This window comes from Littorina saxatilis, linkage group LG17 (genome assembly GCF_037325665.1).
Source record: "Littorina saxatilis isolate snail1 linkage group LG17, US_GU_Lsax_2.0, whole genome shotgun sequence".
NCBI lineage: Eukaryota > Metazoa > Mollusca > Gastropoda > Littorinimorpha > Littorinidae > Littorina > Littorina saxatilis.
In genome coordinates, this window is record NC_090261.1 from 43,631,132 (window position 1) to 43,651,460 (window position 20,329).

The 20,329-nt window shown below is 41.0% G+C and overlaps 1 protein-coding gene across 2 annotated transcripts in view; it reads right to left on the reverse strand.

Moving 5' to 3' along the window:
* LOC138953099 (serine/threonine-protein kinase D1-like) overlaps positions 1–20,329 on the reverse strand; it is a 135,198-nt gene that overhangs the window by 20,406 nt on the left and 94,463 nt on the right. The window contains exons 3-10 of one of the 2 annotated variants that reach the window (XM_070324882.1): positions 11,738–11,869; positions 8,161–8,303; positions 5,197–5,413; positions 4,234–4,317; positions 3,010–3,151; positions 2,497–2,620; positions 1,808–1,885; positions 388–658 (exon numbers count right to left, since the gene is read on the reverse strand). In XM_070324882.1, the coding sequence (XP_070180983.1) occupies positions 388–658; positions 1,808–1,885; positions 2,497–2,620; positions 3,010–3,151; positions 4,234–4,317; positions 5,197–5,413; positions 8,161–8,303; positions 11,738–11,869 (1,191 nt within the window). Of the gene's footprint in view, positions 1–387; positions 659–1,807; positions 1,886–2,496; positions 2,621–3,009; positions 3,152–4,233; positions 4,318–5,196; positions 5,414–8,160; positions 8,304–8,388; positions 8,448–11,737; positions 11,870–20,329 lie in introns of both variants that reach the window. The other variant, XM_070324883.1, reaches the window with a different exon arrangement.

Consider the following 20,329-nt stretch of genomic DNA (forward strand, 5'->3'; position numbering starts at 1 on the left):
ACACATACAACCTTAGGCAGCCCCGTAGCTATTAACATATCAAAAAGTTGACAGCCACACAAACCAAGCAGTCGGACACTAAAAGCCAGCATTTTCAACCTGCCCACTGAATGAGTGACTTAACTGAGGAAAGACACCAGGTCGACTAAAGTTATCATATATCCGTCAGCATTTTCTGAAGATCTATACAGCGGAACCCTTCTTTAAGATCCCCCAATTAAAGACTTCCTCTTTTTTACGACCCTCCTTTCTCAGATGCTTTGTTCATAACTTCTGTAAAATTACATCCATTTTAAGACTCCCTACCTTTCTCAGACCTGATTTTCGTAGATTTTTAAATGTCGTAAATGGGGTGTTCCACTGTATAACAGAAAAAACAATACTCACCATCATCCTTAGAGCCGCTGGATTGCGGAGTGACAGGCATCAAGCCTTGCCTTAGTGCCTGTTCCCAGTGCCGGGCTTGTTCCATGCCACTACCACTCTCGGCGGACGCCACGATGTTTGACTCCTGATGACCGTAGCTGAGGTCTTCGCCCACGCAATACGTCATGCCGCCCGCTGTGTGAATCTCGAAGACGTGCGGAGCTCGCGAGAGGTCAGAGGTCTTGGCTACCTTGGCCGGCTCGATTGATGTAATACTGTCCAGGGGAATTTCCTGCGGAAGGAAGGAGAGTTTGAATGGACAGGTATGATTGTGAACTGTCTTGTTCGTCTGGACAGGTATGATTGTGAACTGTCTTTGCTTTCCAGGGAAAAAAGATTTGAGATTAAGGGGTGGGTGGGATGAGGTTGGGTCAGAAAGGGATATGGGGAGATAAATGCATTCTCCGGAGACACTGCCTTCAACGGAATCTGCCTTCAGTGGACAGAGTTCTAAGTTTCTTACAAAGGGACTACACACACACAACTCGTAAATTAAAATGTACAAATGTATGAAAGTTTCAGAAAACAAGAAGAGCAAACGCTCGATCGAGTCACTTTCGCAGTTCTGAATATTATATGAGGCATCAGATGGACAGGAAGAAATTGCTATTCACAACACAATGAGTCACGTTCACATAAAATTTGAGCCCGGTCACTTTTATAGTTTCCGAGAAAAGCCCAACGTTAAGTTGTGTGTTGCCGAACAGAAAAGGCTAGTTATCTCCCTTGTTTTTCTGATAACGTTCGTAAAAGGCTACAGATGTAAATACTTTGATGTAAAGAATAATCCTACAAAGTTTCAATCACATCCGATGAACTTTGTCAAAGATATAAAATGTCTAATTTTTCCTTTGACGCTGACCTGTGACCTTGAAAAAGGTCAAAGGTCAACGAAACCATCGTTAAAGTGTAGAGGTCATTGGAGGTCACGACTAAACAAAATATGAGCCCGATCGCTTTGATAGTTTCCGAGAAAAGTCCAACGTTAAGGTGGTGTCTACGGACGGCCGGCCGGACAGACTAACACTGACCGATTACATAGAGTCACTTTTTCTCAAGTGACTCAAAAAATGTGTTGAAAACAACTGAAACGTTACTGTATTACTAATCAGTGAATTTCCCCTGTAAATCCAAGTTTGTCTAAAGTGAGAGTTTGAAACTAATGTAAACATTCTAGTCTTCAAAATGAATTAACTCTTCATGTCTTCTTCATTTTTAAGATTATTTGATCTTTATCTTGATAACTTGAAAATGATATTTTTTCTTTGAAAAATAGATCTTCTTCAGACATGTATACTAATGTTCATACTTCAAGTTAGGGGAATCACACACACACAGAAATAGCAAATGACAAGAGTGACTTCCACATGCAAAGACATACCTTGTAATAGCGGCTTGATTTTTCATCCACAAAAAGTGTGACTGATTTAGCATCCAGCCTCCATAAATGTCTCCTTCTCTGAAATCAAAAGCCGACATGAGAGTATGAGAGAACAATCCTCAAAAGTCACAGTAAAACATCATGTTAAATTCAGTAAAATGTTCAGTGAATGTAACAAAAAGCATAGAGTAAATGAAATACAGTCCTCTGAACTATTGGAGGTATGTTAATTATGCTCGAACACACTTTGCACCCAAAATATATAACGCAAATGTACTGGAATAAGAAAAAAATGAAGATCTTTGAACTGTGCACAGTATCAAAGATGCAATAACCACTGAAAACTGTTGCTGTGCATCAGAATATTCTACAGCACCTTCAACTGGTCAAAAATCAACAAATATTGAACTTTAGACAAAGTGAAATGCTTCTCGCCCTTAATACTCTTGTCAGTCACTTGTCAAAATAAGGCAACGGCCTAGTTCATAAATATTTATGTGTCTATCAGATTCCTTGCTTAAATGGGTGTCTTAAATCTTTAACAGGCAGGTGGATGGGTCCACAAATGTTTCCTTTTGAATGTACTTATTTTAATGTACAATAAAGTGTTGTTATTGTTATTTTTCTGATAATTCTATGATCTATTCTGCATTTGCTCATTTAGATTCGGCACACACTCTATCTCTTACCGTGTTATCCTTATCTGTGAAGTGGATCATCCACCCCTCTTTGATTGTCTTGGGCCCTGCCCGCTTGGTGTGTTTGATGGACTGAACCACTCTCATCAGGGGGATGTTGCTGCTTTCTGTCGGGCTGCACAAACAAAAGCACACAAAGGAATGAAATGTTTGGCCTTATCACTCGTTACATGATGTATCTAATACATGATTGAATAATAATAATAATAAGGGTATTTATAGGGTGCAAATCCTAAAATAGTTCTAAAAGCGCCTGTGAATACCCCTCTTCTTCTTCTTCTTCTGCATTCTTGGGCTGAAATTCCCATGTACAATTATGTACAATGATTATTCTCATTGGAGCTCACAATCTGCTGCCACCATGATCGCTTGTCTGCCCTGATCAGTTGCCACATGTGTTTTATCTTATTGTTTTTTACGTGTCACAACGCTCCCACAGCCAAAAAAAATTGCAGACAGAATTATTTCCAAACATTTTCAATGTGAAGTCAGTGGTGACTGTACCTGAGGGGTGGTTTCTGTTCGTCTTCTGTGCTGTCCTCATCCTCGGGAGCGTTGGACAAATCGTCAGCCAGCAGCTCCTCTTGGTCCATGAACGACTCGTCTGTTGCCACTGACGCCTCTGTGTCCAGAATGCTCTCCTGGTCTGTGAACACAGAGAGTGGAGTGTGAATGAAACATGAACAGAATGCTCTCCTGGTCTGTGAACACAGAGATCGAGTGGAGTGTGAATGAAACATGAACAGAATGCTCTCCTGGTCTGTGAACACAGAGAGTGGAGTGTGAATTAAACATGAACAGAATGCTCTCCTGGTCTGTGAACACAGAGAGTGGAGTGTGAATTAAACATGAACAGAATGCTCTCCTGGTCTGTGAACACAGAGAGTGGAGTGTGAATTAAACATGAACAGAATGCTCTCCTGGTCTGTGAACACAGAGAGTGGAGTGTGAATGAAACATGAACAGAATGCTCTCCTGGTCTGTGAACACAGAGAGTGGAGTGTGAATGAAGCATGAACAGAATATTGCTCTCCTGGTCTGTGAACACAGAGAGTGGAGTGTGAATTAAACATGAACAGAATGCTCTCCTGGTCTGTGAACACAGAGAGTGGAGTGTGAATTAAACATGAACAGAATGTTCTCCTGGTCTGTGAACACAGAGAGTGGAGTGTGAATTAAACATGAACAGAATGCTCTCCTTGTCTGTGAACACAGAGAGTGGAGTGTGAATTAAACATGAACAGAATGTTCCCCTGGTCTGTGAACACAGAGAGTGGAGTGTGAATTAAAAATGAACAGAACATTCTCCTTGTCTGCAAACACAGAAATGTGATTTAAAACTGAACAGAATGCTCTCCTGTTCTGTAAACACAGAGAGTGGAATGTGAATCAAAAATGAACAAAATGCTCTCCTGTTCTGTAAACACAGAAACCGGAATGTGATTCAAAAATGAACAGAATGCTCTTTTGCTTTGCAGACCGAGACAAGAACGTGAACAAATGAACAGAATGCTCTCCTAGACTGTGAACACAGAGAGTGGAATGTGAACCAAAAATTCCAGCACATTTAGTCAAATATTAGTTAAATGTAAAAAGAAAAGACTGTTATAAAGAAGATGAAAAAAATGACAGGAAAGGAGGGAGGATCAAAAGAAACAAGAAAGGAAGACAGTCTGGAACTGGTTAACAGAGACAAACATAAAATCAAACAGACAGGCTAGTTCATACCTTCAGAGACATTGTACGACAGCTCCCCAGCACAGTCGTTGGGTACCTGGGTGGCACATTTCTTGTGGCAGTTAAATTTGCAATCTGCAACACAACAGCACGATCAAATCAAACACTTTACCCCTGGAAATTAACTTATCTACGCAATCCCTGAAATACATTTCTGCAACTGCAACTTTTCACCGGCATTGCCATGATACGTACTCTCTACACGGTGCTACTGACTCAAATACAGATAAAAAGGCTCCAGGAAATTAAAAAAATAGCAAACTGATTTAATCCTTGTCTGACACAATGATTTGCCAACGAATCACACAGGATGATTTTCTTGTCAGATCGAGCTGCGATGGAGTTACGAGTCCCTCGCAAGCGAGTCTCTCGTAGCTTTGGGAAACATAACGTACTGCTCTATTCCTGCGAGTTAATCGCAGGTATGTACTACGGTCGGGAACCGTCAGATGCAACTGTCGGCGTAATTTCTTTCTCAACAAGATATATATAATGCTTAAAGGCATTTTTAGAAAGGGGGAGAGCGATGTTTAAACATTAGCAGAACCCACTTCTCCTAAAGGCGTCTGGTCTCACGTAATGTATTTGCCGTGTGACCGATTGCATCTTGAGAGTCGATCAGCAATTGTCTTGTAATGAACAAATCCTACAATTGAATCACCGTCGTGTGACCGTAGCTTTAGGCAAATCACAGCCAAACACTGCATGTTAGGCAAACACACAAAGTAAATAGTCAGCCAGAGGTGATTGAATCCTGTTTTTTTGGGGGGTCATACAAAAACAGATCATAACTATTGACCTTCTGTCATTTTCTAAGAATCTACTGCCAACCCCTGAAGACAAGCCATTTAATTAGTTTTATCCTACTCTTCAGCTTTAACTATCATCTCTCCCAACACCCCCCCCCCTCCTTTCTAGCTAGGCCTCCTCCAAACAAATCTAGTCACCACCCACCTTTACACTGCACTCCTTGACGGAAGAGGCCTCGCAGGAGACGCTTGCACCACTGGCACACGGTGGGGCGCTTGTAGTTGTGCACGACGAACGTGTGGGGCACCTTGATGCGATTGGCAAACTCTCGCTCCAACCACAAGGGGCGACCACTCCACGATTTGGAGCGACCCCCACCCGGAGAGGGAGGAGTGGGCTGGACAGGCACTGACAGTAGATTCTGAAATGGATGGAAAACTCTCAACATACCATGGAAAATGCTCTGAGGGATGATTTTTTCTCCTAAACATTTCTGCACCAAACACCAGTTTATAAAACGTTCTTCAGACACAAAATCGTGGCTGCTCCCCCCCCCCCCCCCCCCGATCTATATCTATATAAAATACAATTTGGTATTGTTTGTTGTTTGTTTGTTCGTTCATGGGTTGAAACTCCCACGGCTTTTACGTGTATTAAACCGTTTTTACCCCGCCATTTAGGCAGCCATACGCCGCTTTCGGAGGAAGCATGCTGGGTATTTTCGTGTTTCTATAACCCACCGAACCGAACTCTGACATGGATTACAGGATCTTTTTCGTGCGCACTTGGTCTTGTGCTTGCGTGTACACACGGGGGTGTTCGGACACCGAGGAGAGTCTGCACACAAAGTTGACTCTGAGAAATAATCTCTCGCCGAACGTGGGGACGAACTCACGCTGACAGTGGCCAACTGGATACAAATCCAGCGCGCTGCCGACTGAGCTACATCCCCGTCCCAATTTGGTATTCAATCCTGTTGTGGTCAACCACCACTGAATAGAATGAATTCCGCGCTGTCTTCAGTGTGAACTTTTTGATCGATTATAGATGATTAATTCAATTATAGTTGATTAATTCATTAATCAGTTATTGCTTTTTGGATATTATTGCGCGCGCGTAAGAGAGTTAACACTAAATCAAAGACTAAGGAACAAAATTAGTTGAACCTAACACTCACATGCACACACACACACACAATTTTTGAAATTCAATTTGCACATAAAACTAGTCAAAATTGCAGTGGATGATCATAATGAGCAACATGAATGCAACCCCTTCCCCACTCATATTTCCTCACCCTCAGCCGGGTCCTTTTCCCACCAATAATACTTCTCCGTAGAAAACACACACTTAACAGCACTATATCATAGTCCTGTTGTAGGCTTTGACCAATTTTGAATATGATTAATCTTTTTCTGTTTCTACTACAGAGCTTAATACCCCCCCCCCCCATTAATTCATATCCTTAAGCTCCTGACAGCTTAGGTGCAATGGTGTAGAACTTAACTTTTTCTTGTTACCTTCAAAATGTACAGTGGTCTAAGTATATGTAGTGGATCAGAATTGAAGGGCACTACAACCTCTTACCTGCAGGCTCTGCCCTTACCCTTGCATGTTTTTTGTGTGTAAATGTTCAACTATGTTTGTTGTTGAAATGTTTCATAAACCAAAAATACAATGATCAAATTGAGAAATACTGACTGAACTGAAACACAACAGAACAAAACAATAAAACACACAAAGACAAACAAAAGTACAGTAACAAAATCAAAGTTCAAATGACAATAAAACAGATCTATTTACAACATCAATCAAATTTATAACACAAGAAGCATCATTAAAAAGAATGCGAAAAGCCAAGCAAATAAAGCAAGCAAATAACTAAGACATTAAATGTACAAATAGATCACAAAATGACAGGGATAGAGCTGGCTGGAAATTGGGTAACCTATCTTGCTTGTTTTGAAGGTAAAAAGCATACAGTGGAACCCCCTGTTTAAGACCCCCCCAATTTATGACTCCCTCCCTTTTAAGACCTTGTTTTCTCAGACTTTCTGTTCATAACCTCTGTAAATTTACTCCCATTTTTAAGACCCCGTCCTTTTTAAGACTTGATTGAGGGGCGGGGATATAGCTCAGTTGGTAGCGCGCTGGATTTGTATTCAGTTGGCCGCTGTCAGCGCGAGTTCGATCCCAGGTTCGGCGGAAATTTATTTCACAGAGTCAACTTTGTGTGCAGACTCTCTTCGGTGTCCGAACCACCCCCCGTGTATACTACATTGGGTGTGCACGTTAAAGATCCCACGATTGACAAAAGGGTCTTTCCTGGCAAAATTGCTTAGGCACAGTTAATAATTGTCTACCATACCCGTGTGACTTGGAATAATAGGCCGTGAAAGGTAAATATGCGCTGACATGGCTGCAATCTACTGGCCGTATAAAATTTCATCTCACACGGCATCACTGCAGAGCGCCTAGAACTGTACCCACGGAATATGCGCGATATAAGCCTCATTGATTGATTGATTGATTGATTTTTGGAGGTCTTAAAAGGGGGGTTCCACTGTACTCATTAATGTTTCACTTTTATAACTTGGAATAAAAATCAAAGAAAAAACCCAAAAAACACGCATACAAACTGTTACAAACTGAAGAAGAAAAAAAATCCAACTGAACAGACACTGCTGCTGATTTTGAAGTGTATCAAGTGAACCTAAGTTTGGAAAAATGACAAATAATCCTTGAATATAGGTTTTGCCGTAAAACTTTACCTTAATTGTCATGTCTCCAACTCCTGCTTTATTTTCTAGCATGTTTGATTTCTAAGCTTTGTTCAACACTGAACATAGAACTACTCAATGGCTTCCAGTTTTATTTATATTAACTTTAATTTGATAAAAATCAACTTTATCATCAAAATCAGAAAACAAACAATCCAAACAGACACTATACCAACGTTCCCTTCCTTCGGCATAAATGATGATTACAAAATTGAGTCTTTACTTGGGAACGTTGGTATAGTGTCTTTTTGGATATTTTAGTTTTCTGATTTTGATGGTAAAGTATTGGTTCATGAAGTCCACATGAGCTTACAGTTACAGGTGATAATAATAATTAAAATGTGTGGATAAAGACTATAGAATCAGGGCGTTCAAAACATACCCTGACCTGTACATGATTGTCCGTGGGCGTGTCAGCTTTGGGAGGGAAAGTGAAGGAGAGATTGGAGGAGGAATGCCTGCGATAGCGGTCTCGCGCGCAGTTGTTAGGGATCTTGTAGGCACAGCGCTTATGGAAGTTCATCCCGCACCCTGCCATAGAGAGATCAGAGACACGCACGCTGAAAGGACACATACATATGTACAGCAGCACGCTCAACATTCACCGTATACATACACGGTCACAGTTGTTGGGAATGAGGTAGGCGCAGCGCTTGTGGCAGTTCATGCCACAACCTGGGAAGAGACAAAAAGGACAAACCATGCAGCTGTACACAACAATCTCAGCTCAGTACATGCATGTGGCGATCAATGGGCCATGTCATTGCCAGGACTAGGTCCGGCTGCGCTTGGCATACAACAGTGTTTTCAACTAGCTGCCATGTTGTCATTGTTTTCATACATTAAACAAACGCAAGCACGCACACACACACACACACACACACACACACACACACACACACACACACACACACACACACAGAGGACCAAACAATGAACACTTGCACAAAGAGGACACAGAGCTCTGTAATCCTCAAATATCAGCATGATAATAAAGTCATACAAATTAATAACTCATCAAATGCCTGCAAACTGTGGTACGAGTTCTCAGAACAAAACTAAATGACAGAGTTAATCAATTAAAAGATATGAAAAACATTATCAAACACAGTCAAAGACCAATGACCGCTGAACTTTTTTGTACACCCCATCCAATCAACTTTGATTGATTATATGTGTAAGTTTGTAACACTTTTCTGTGGATATATTAAAGAGAATTGTGTAGTTCTAAAAATTTGTGAGCATTATTAAACATATCGCACAATGCAATTTCATTAACAATTAGTCTGTTGGCCTATAAAAATGAATTAAAATGTCTTCACATCGGTCTCACGTACACAGGGGACTAAATTTGCATTGATTAAACAGATTTTTGTTGTATTTGAGCTTAACATCCATTAACAAATATTTAAAAAATCTGTATATTTTTGGATTAAGATAAAACTACAGAATACAATGGAATCACTTTGGTATCTGTAATATAAATTTTGATTAGAAGCACAATTTTGATTAACAAATCAATAAGCACTTTTTAAGCTTTCAAGCTGAAATGCAATCCCATAGTTCAGACTGGCGTGGTAAAAGAATGTATGACCAATATTTTCAAATCAATTTGATAATGAGGTGCTGCCTCCACTTACAAAACAACCCACGGAAGTTATCAAACACGCACTGTGATACACATACATGTAGTCAAAACCATGATTAAATGTAAACAGATCAGCATCAAAGCATGACAAAAGTTGTCCTCTTTTCTTTTGTACTGTTACTTAAGTCATCACAATGCAGTGACAAATTATGATAACCAGGTATCCTTGGTGAATTTGGCAGGACAGTGAGCTCTAATAATCAGTCATGTAACATTTTTTACCATTAGTTACATTGAAATCTTAAATAATTATGTCGATATCCATACAAACAATAATATAGAAGAAAAAGAAGATCAGATCACTCTTTCACCTTCATTCCCACACAGATATAAAACATACTGTTTAGAACAAATAATCGAGAAAAAATATATCGCATCATTAATAGATTAGGTCTTTGCTGCTGGAAATTCTGTATTAACTTAAAAAAAAAATGGATGCAGTTTTAAGAACAGAAAACTATTCACAACAGCAGGACATTATTTCAAGATGCAGCCTCATGTCAATAACAATGCATGACAGTTTTTGTTTGTTAAAGATCAATTGTGTCATACATACTAGACGCCTACAGTTGTTGGGAATTTTGTAGGCACAACGCTTATGGAAATTCATTCCACAGCCTGTCATGAAAAAGTGGTTTTTATGTAACAACAAATGCATGGAATTTTATATTATAAACATTTTGGACGGACATGTCAAATGGTCGGTCTTGTCCCCAGCCTGAGATATACAACAGGTGGCAATTAAGGTGGCTTGCCATTAGTGACCAGTGCCACTGAGCTCTGTTAATTACTTCGAGGGCCCCAAAGGGGGGGTATCATCACGATCACGGGAAGGGAAATTTTAGCTTTCACGATCACAGTTACCTTGATTTTTGTTTTCACGATCACGAACACCTTGACGAATAGAGGATCATAGAGTGATACAGCTGTGACAAATGTACGTTGAAAATAAAATGCTTTGCAATAATGCTCATCACGATCACGAAAACAAATGACGATCACGATCACGAGACTTGATTTTTTTGTCATCACGGATCACGGGCAAAGTCCCATCACGATCACAGAAATGGAAATTTCGGCAATCACGGTCACAGGAAGGTCAAAAATCGCCAATCACGATCACGATTTTAAACCCTTTGGGGCCCTCTACTTCAGCTAGCTGGGTTCATCTTCAACAAAGACAACTCCGCCACAGGTCTATGAAATTGTTTTCGTTCTGTCAACGCAAAACTGGCAGGAAACCATTATGGCGTGAGGAGTTATTCACACCAGATATAAGCGTCTTGTGAACATTTTGGGTAACAGCTGGCTTATAATTCTGGTTTGTTTGATTGTATTCAGTGTTTAAACCAGTTCAACTGCGCTAAATTTGCATGTAACATCCCTTGAGTATAAAATACAATTTCAGATATATATCTCATTTTCATCTTTTTTTAGTTTTTGGCTCACGTAAGTGTAGCCTATGCGATGCTAACTTTTGTCTGTCTGTGCGTGCATGCGTGCGTGCGTATGTATGTATGTATGTATGTCTGTGGTAGAAACTTTAACATTTGACTGAACACCGAAATACTAATTTTACCTGGTTATTATTCAAGCAACAGCTTCAAAGTATTGAAGCAATGATCAACATTTCGTCGGCACGTATGTAGTTAAAGTGTGTATCCAAAGAAAACGGGTGGTGGGGGGTTTTGGGGGGGTAAAAACAGCTGACTGGTTTGTGTCGTGTGTGGTATGTAGACCAGGTCAGGGGTCAAGGTTAGGTCAGATCGCGTGAAGGATTGTGGTATAGATACAGTTATCACGGAGCTGCAGTTCGCCGATTCGGAGAAAACGACTCATGATTTCACATTGTTCGGTTTCGTAGCTCCAGAAAAATAGATAAAGAAGATACCAAAGGAGATTTCCTACAGGTTAATCTGCACAGCGTGTTTCCAGTGTCTGCGCGAGGAAGCGCTGTCGAAAGCGCAGTGTCGATCTGGCCATCTGGCAGTCGTGTCCCCGTAAGTAGGCTACAGACAGACAGATCTAGATCTAGTGTCTCGCACTCTTGCACCGTATCACTTATGCTTACTGTGTGTGTGTGTATGTGTGACGGAGTGATTGAGTTTGTGTTACTGTTTGTCGATTTCTTACGTGAGCCTTGAAGGCTTCGCCTCTTGTTGTTTGTTAGTTTATTTACTTTTGTTGTTGTTGCTTGTTCCATTGTTCATTCTGTTGTTGTTTGTGTGTGTGTGTGTGTGTCAAACGATGCAAAAACAGTTACAAATTCTATTTTCTTCACATACTCTGAACTCTTACTTTTCTGCCAGTGACTGACCTTCACACTTGAGGCCTTGCTTGACCAGTCCGAAGAGCATCTCTCCACAGAAGTCGCAGAAGTGCGGCGACTTGTAGGAGTGGACGAACAGCAGATGGGGGCGAATCTGTAGCTCCTCCATAGTGGCCTGGGCTGCACACACATATAGAAAAAGCCTTTGTGTTAATACCCCAATTTTCAAACTATACAAGGCATTTGCGACTACAGTTGAAGCCCCCTTACCCCCGAAATCGGCGTATGCTGCCTGAATGGCGGAGTAAAAATGGTCATACATGTAAAAATCCACTCGTGCAAAAACATGAGTGAACGTGGAAGTTTTAGCCCAATAATGAAGAAGAAGGAAAAGACACCCCCCCCCCCCCCCCTTTAAGACCTGATTTTCTCAGATTTTGGGAGGTCTTAAACGGGGGGTTCCACTGTATAGCGCATGCACATAATCAAACTTTTCTGAAGCTTTCTTTCTTTCTTTATTAATTGGTGTTTAACGTCGTTTTCAACCACGAAGGTTATATCGCGACGGTGAAAGGGGGGGAGATGGGATAGAGCCACTTGTTAATTATTTCTTGTTCACAAAAGCACTAATAAAAAAATTGCTCCAGGGGCTTGCAACGTAGTACAATTATATTACCTTACTGGGAGAATGCAAGTTTCCAGTACAAAGGACTTAACATTTCTTACATACTGCTTGACTAAAATCTTTACAAACATTGACTTTATTCTATACAAGAAACACTTAACAAGGGTAAAAGGAGAAACAGAATCCGTTAGTCGCCTCTTACGATATGCTGGGGAGCATCGGGTAAATTCTTCCCCCTAACCCGCGTTTTTTTTTCTGAAGCTTTGTCCAGCAGAACGGATTAAAGTTAATGCATATTTACTTCCTGATGATTTAAGATCTTGACTGAGTGGTTGTTTTGAACAGGTATTCTTCTTCTTCTTCTTCGTTCATGGGCTGAAACTCCCACGTTCACTCATGTTTTTGTATGAGTGCAAGTTTATACGTGTATGACCTTTTTATCCTTCCATTTTAGGCAGCCATACGCCGCTTTCGGGGGAAGCATGCTGGGTATTCTAGTGTTTCTATAACCCACCCAACTCTGACATGGATTACATGATCTTTTCCGTGCGCACTTGGTCTTGTGCCCGGGTGCACACACGAAGGGGGATAAGGCACTAGCAAGTCTGCACATAAGTTGACCTGGGAGATTGAAAAAAATCTCCACCTTTAACCCACCTGAGGCGGCCTCGGCCGGGATTTGAAATCACGACCTTCCGATTAGGAGGCTGATGTCTTATCCACTAGGCCACTGCGCCCGTCAGGGAAGAGGGATAAGAATTGTCAATTATTTTATACGTGGAATTTTCTTGTGGTTGTCAAAATTTCGTATCGATCATTTCCCTGACATAACAATGAAATTGAATTCTCACACTATTGCCTTTGTTTGCATAATAAAATGCATTCAAGCTCTAATTTTCAGTGAAGAGAAATTCTTACACTGTAACCTTGGCTGCACAGACAAACACCGATCATATTCATCAAGTCATTAATAATTCGTCAATCATGGAATGGTACATTGTTTCTCTGTACAATACATCAATCAGTCAGTCATATAGCACGGACGGGCTTGGTTGCCCACAGGGACGGTATATTGATGTTCACAATGAATCCATCAACCAAATGAAACCCTTTCCTTGCGACCTTGGCAACAACCACAGACGACTGTCACATTTGCAGAATGAAGCAATGCAACCACAGACGTGTCACATTTGCAGAATGAAGCAATCAACTCTGCAATACTCTTCCTTGCTTACAATATATAAAGACAACTATACATGATGTATTTCATCAAATAAACTGTAATGCATGAAGGTGTTGTGATGTTCACAGCGCTCTCTTACATTCTACTTCAAGAGCCAATCCGTTCCTCAATTCAAACGTGATTTCTTCACAAAGCAAGGTATCCCCTTTATTCACAAATGTGAACAGAGAAAAATGCAAATAGAGCACGCATCGAATCCCCATCAATACAAACACACTGAGAGAGACAGAGAGAGAGAAAGAGAAAAGAGAGAGAGAGAGAGAGAGAGAGAGAGAGAGAGAGAGAGAGAGAGAGAGAGAGAGAGAGAGAGAGAGAGAGAAACTAAGCGACAGCATCCAGACATCATCAATCAACAAATACCCCCCCCCCCCCCCCCCCAACCATCACTCTCACATCAATATGCAGCTGTCCCTCACCACACACACACACAGACACACACAAAGACACACACACAGACACAGACACACACACAGACAGACATACACACACACACACGTCAACGCCAACCTCATCATCAGATTTCCATAAACAAATTGTAGTCTGTGTCAGCAGCCAGCGCAATCACCTGACCCCTCATCACTAGCAATGACAACGACAGTTAGCGGCAATAAAGGCGGATGACAGAAAAAGGCTCGTGGGCGAGGCCATGTCATAAGCCAATGTTACAAGCGAGGGTTCTGGCTGAATAAACAATCATGTTTGACTCATGTCATCGTTAAAGATACCTTCTCTTGGGGAAACAAATCCAAAACAGATAGCCTGCCAATGTTCCAAAATTCAGAATAAAAAAACAAGAATGGTAGGTAATTGGACCGTTTATTATTGTCTGTGTATGTCTACTTCAAAGACCTGTGGGTCGACGTTCTGGTAAATGACGTCACGTTTTGTTTTGTCTTCTTCTTCTTCTTGGCGTTCGCAGAGGTTACACGATCAGTCCAGCACTGGTGATAAATGTTGTCGTTTTCTCCAACTCCTGTCGACTGCCGTATGGAGTTTGGTCTGCAAGGGAGTTGGTGACGGCCACACTTCTTTTCGTTCCTCATCTAGTAAGGGACATCGCTGTAAGATGTGTTCCGCTGTTTGGTCTTCTTGACCGCAGGCACAGGTTGGTGATGGCGCCAGCTTGAACTTTCGGTTCATGTGAGCATTGAGCCTGTTGTGGCCAGTTGTAATGCAGCCTGATGAGGTTGACTTGCTGCTCTCTGGACATTGTGAGGTAGTCATCTCTTTGTTTTGTCAATAATAAACGTTCCAATTACTTACCATTCTTGTTTTTTGATTAACTTCTCTTGGATTGTTCCCCTGCACAGTCCACGGTCTGTTCTTCATTCCACGTCACTTCATCTAGAATTGTTCATCTCAGTTTCATGTCAAACAACAGCTGAACTTCGATCAGTGCATTCAGTCTCATCATTTTTACATTTAGTCAAGTTTTGACTAAATGTTTTAACATAGCGGGGGAATCGAGACGAGGGTCGTGGTGTATGTGTGTGTGTGTGTGTGTGTGTGTGTCTGTCTGTCTGTCTGTCTGTCTGTGCGTGTGTGTGTGTGTAGAGCGATTCAGACCAAACTACTGGACCGATCTTTATGAAATTTTACATGAGAGTTCCTGGGAATGATATCCCCGGACGTTTTTTTTCTTTTTTTCGATAAATACCTTTGCCACGAGCGTCATATCCGGCTTTTTGTAAAAGTTGAGGCGGCACTGTCACACCCTCATTTTTCAATCAAATTGATTGAAATTTTGGCCAAGCAATCTTTGACGAAGGCCGGACTTCGGTATTGCATTTCAGCCTGGTGGCTTAAAAATTAATTAATGACTTTGGTCATTAAAAATCTGAAAATTGTAAAAAAAAATTTTTTTATATATAACGATCCAGACTTACGTTCATCTTATTCTTCATCATTTTCTGATTCCAAAAACATATAAATATGTTATATTTGGATTAAAAACAAGCTCTGAAAATTAAAAATATAAAAATTATGATCAAAATAAAATTTTTGAAATCACTTTAAAAACACTTTCATCTTATTCCTTGTCGGTTCCTGATTCCAAAAACATATAGATATGATATGTTTGGATTAAAAACACGCTCAGAAAGTTAAAACGAAGAGAGGTACAGAAAAGCGTGCTATCCTTCTCAGCGCAACTACTACCCCGCTCTTCTTGTCAATTTCATTGCCTTTGCCACGAGCGGTGGACTGACGATGCTACGAGTATACGGTCTTGCTGAAAAAATTGCATTGCGTTCAGTTTCATTCTGTGAGTTCGACAGCTTGACTAAATGTTGTATTTTCGCCTTACGCGGCTTGTTATTTGTTTCTTTACCACTCTGCCAGACTTTTTCATCTCAGTTTTGTGCTTGAAGATACCTTCTTTCTTGTGTAAACAAACATGTACACTACTAAAGACCGGTGTGACGTTTTCATCTTTCGCCGTGTTGATATTTCGCTTCTCGGCCTCGTTGATCTAGTATAAACTCTACACTGAACAAAAAAACACCCTTCGATAGTACTGATGAGCGACCTTGTATACCTTACATTCATGGGGCCAAATTTGTCCAACCAATTTGTTTTATTTAACTTAGAAATTTGATTCATCCTAAAATGTTTCCTTCTTACTCAAGGGACGTAACCACTCAGTACACGTTTTCGAAGAATTCGATTTTGGGGTTGAAATCTATTAAATTTTACCACCAATTTTCTTCACATGCAAGAAACTGACATGCTTTTCGTCCTTAAATAATTTCACTTCTTAATTTTACCAGGAAACAACATTTCAGTCTTGAGTATATGTCGAGGGGGAAATATGTACACAGGCGAAAGATGAAATCGTGACACCGGTCCAGATTTTCACATGGGGCAAGAACATCCTTCCACTTGGACATACACTACAAATCAACAGCAGAGCTGGCAGATTGGCGGAGTGATGGGGAGAAACAAAGGCAACTTAAGATGGGATGTAAAGATGCAGTTTTTGTTAAACATGAATGTGAGATGGACGATTGTGGATGTCAGTGGCATCTTTACACACCAATCTGAGACGGACGTTCGGCAGAGTGATGGGGAGGGGGACAAAACAAGGCAACACGATGGTATGTTAAGATGCAGTCGTTGTTAAACATTGAATGTGATATGGACGATTCTGGATGAGTTGCATCTTTACACATCTTGATCTTGATATATTACGCCAACAGGTCCCAAACTTGGGAATATTCGTTGGCGGAAAAATTGGGGAGAGCACTTGGTGTTTTAATCAGCGGTTGGCAGTTTTCCTCTGAATTCGTTGACCGTTGACGACTGGATCGTGTTGTCATCAAGGTTGTTCCAGTCAATAACTGTTCTTGTGAAAAAAGAGTACCTGTACACTGGTGTTTTAGTACACTCCACAGTAAAGCACTGGCTGTTGTTTCTTGTGATATTTCTGACTGTGGCTGATGATGTAAAGTCTTTGTTCACTCGTTGTTTCACTTGTCTTTTTGATTTTTGTTGCTGGAGAAATTTCTCAGGGGGTACTGCGGGGACCAGCCCTCTGACCACTTTGAACAGAAATGTGAGTCTCTGTTGTTTCCGGCGTTCCTGGAGTGGGGGAAGCTGTAGTCTGCTGAGCATCTCTGAGACACATCCTGGGTTTCGGTCCCTGTAGTTTTGGGTAATACATCTGGCTGCTCGTCTCTGTACATTTTCCAGGCTGTCTATATCGCCTTGTTTGTACGGATCCCAGACGAGACAGCTGTACTGGATGAGGGACACATAGGCAGTACGACAGCTTTGGGGGCAGGAACGGAGGTTTCTTCTAAGTAGGCCGAGGGTGGAATTGGCCTTTTTGACGATTTTGTTAATGTGTGTGGTCCAGCTGAGGTCATCATTAAAGGTGACGCCTAAGTAGGGGTTGCTTAGATTGACTTTCTCAAGAATGTGGTTGTCCAGGTTGTAGAAGAAGCTGAGATGGAAAAGATTGGCAGCGCAGTAGGATGGGGAGAAACAAAGGCAACTTAAGATGGGATGTAAAGATGCAGTCGTTGTTAAACATGAATGTGAGATGGACGATCGTGGATGAGAGACATCTTTACACACCAATCTGAGATGGAAAGATTTGCAGATTGATGGGGAGGAAAAAGAAGGCAACATGATGGGATGTTAGGATGCAGTCGTTGTTAAACAATGAATGTGAGATGGACGATTGTGGATGAGTGACGGGGAATGAAGGGTAGATAGAGAGTACTCATGGGTAGCAGAATAATCCAACAGGATGGCCAAAACATTGCACTGCCTGTTGAAAGAAAAGTTCCCATTTTCTTCCTTATGCTGCTCATGATGATGGGGAGGAGAAGAAGGAGCACACGCACACAGAAAGGTGGAGAAACAGAGAGATCAGACAGCGTCTTGTTACACAATAGTGTAACATTACCATGCAAAGAATACATGAAAAAGGACAGGTGAAAGAAGACAGTGTCCGGGGCTGACTAACAATGATGCCAGACCCCTTAAGCGAAGATGAGGAGGCCGGGGTATGATGATAATGATGACGAGGTGAAAGATGAGAAGTGGGGGGGGGGGGGGGGGGGGGGGGGGGGGGGGAGTGATGATGGTGAGATGCATATAAGAGAAGACGATAATGATGACAATCAGTTAGAGAAAGATGAGGATGGGAATGATGATGAGCATTATGACGACGACATCGATGAAAAAGTTAGTGATAGTCAGACAGCAACACAAGCTCTGTGTCCAAAAATGACCTATATGCCCTCTCTCAGCAAAGCGCACGACAAGTTTATAACCCCGATGTACGCTCAAAGCAAATTACTTCACTTCATTATCTCTACATGCAACAGCTGGAATGAACGGATAAATCATAGGATATATAGGGGAAGGGCTCCTAATATGGACCGGCTCCTAATATGGACCACCTCCAGTTCTGACAAACTAACGGCGCTAGAGCGCTCAAAAAAGTTTTATTCGCTGTATTCACCCTCTCTGGATAACTTGTCACATGTCAAAACAGTTGCAGAAACACAAATCTCAAAACCGTTAGGCTTTTTATCTTTTTTTTTACTTTTGGCAGCGTTCACTCTAAATATGCCGCCTAAAACGGACTCGTTTCTGTCCACAGCCAAAGCTTTTATCACACAAAAATTGCTATAAATGACAGCTAAGACCGTATTTGTTACATTTTAGCAGTGTTGACCCCGAGTTTCTACTGCAAAAAAAAAAAAAAAATAGCAACATCTCAAAGTATGTGCGAGTCCCCTAATATGGACCACCTTCAACAAATTGAAGAAAATAAAAGCTAAAGGCTATTTTCATTAATTCATTAAGAAGCTTGCTGGAAATTATAACCCATAACTAGCCCTCGAGATTTAAAAAAAATGCAACAAAAAATCTTCTTTTCGTGGAAGTTGATAATTTCACTTATTTTCACTCTGTTTTTGATAAGCTTCTTTAGTTTCCTGGTGTGCTTCAAATAATGCTCTTATCAACCTGAAACAGATAAATCTAGAGCATATTTTAATTAGGCTGACTTGTACACCAAGTTGTATCATGTTATTTTGAAATATAGGGGGCTTTTTACAGTGATTCGTGAAGGCCGCTTCACTGGTCCATATTAGGCGCCCAGGCTCCTAATATGGACCCTTTGTGATTTTTTCTCTATTTAATTTTTGCTGAATGTCTATCAAAGCTATTTCACTCTAATTAGGCCTAACGGTTAACCTAAGAGAGAAGGACTACCAAACACAAAATGAAATTTCTTCGCAAGAAAACAAGCTAGTTATCAGCATAAAACAAAAAGTGGTCCATATTAGGAGCCTTTCCCCTACATGGCTTGCTGTGTCGTACCAGATTTACATGAGTTTAAAAAAAAAATTTGAACTGCGATTTGTTTGTTTATTTGTTGCTTAACGTCCAGCCGACTACGCAGAGCCATATCAGGACGAGGTCTGGGGGGATGAAGGGGGCCACTTGTCAAGCGATTCCTGTTTACAAATGCACTAACCCATTACTTGTGTCCCAGCAGGCTTTAGTAAAACTAAATTAATACCTACTGGAAGATTACCAGTTTCCAGTATGTTAAAATAGGCTTAACCTATCTACTGCTGGACTTACATCAGAACACTAACAGATTAAACTATACATGAATCGCGAGACAAGCGGCAAGAGAAGAGATTTTTGGAAAAAATACAGGTGAATGAGCAAGAAGGCAGAAAAAAGAAAAGAATTCATGAAGAAAAAGAGAGCATGACAGGAAAGAGGAACCAAAAATCTACCTAACAGCAAACTAGAAAGCTCCTGCGGTTCCAAAAACAGGAGGGGCCTTTAATTTCATAACCGCAGTGCCCCACTGCGGGGAATTTGAACTGCGAGCGAAAGCGAGCTGTTCACTATTTGAAAAAGCAACGAGTGTAAATCTGGTACGAAACAGCAAGCCATGTAATATTCTGTTTATCCTACATACTGTACTTACATGTATTTTACTGAAAATGTCCTGCAGTCGAGGCAGCTAAATTGAAGACGCTTGTTTTGGAACCTCTATCTCTTCTAAAGCCGCGTGCAATCTATTACGTCAAAGCAAAGAAACGTCACTCTGAAAGTGTGGCGTGACGTGTTAGTTCTAAAGATTCATGGAGGGTAATTAGCGAGCGCAATTTTTGTTTCTATAATGACGTTTGTCTCGGTGACTTTGGCACCATAAGCAGTGGAAAAACAGGTCCCTGCCAGACTTGCTTGACAATGACCTCATTTACATGATATACACAAGTGTGATTTGAACGAT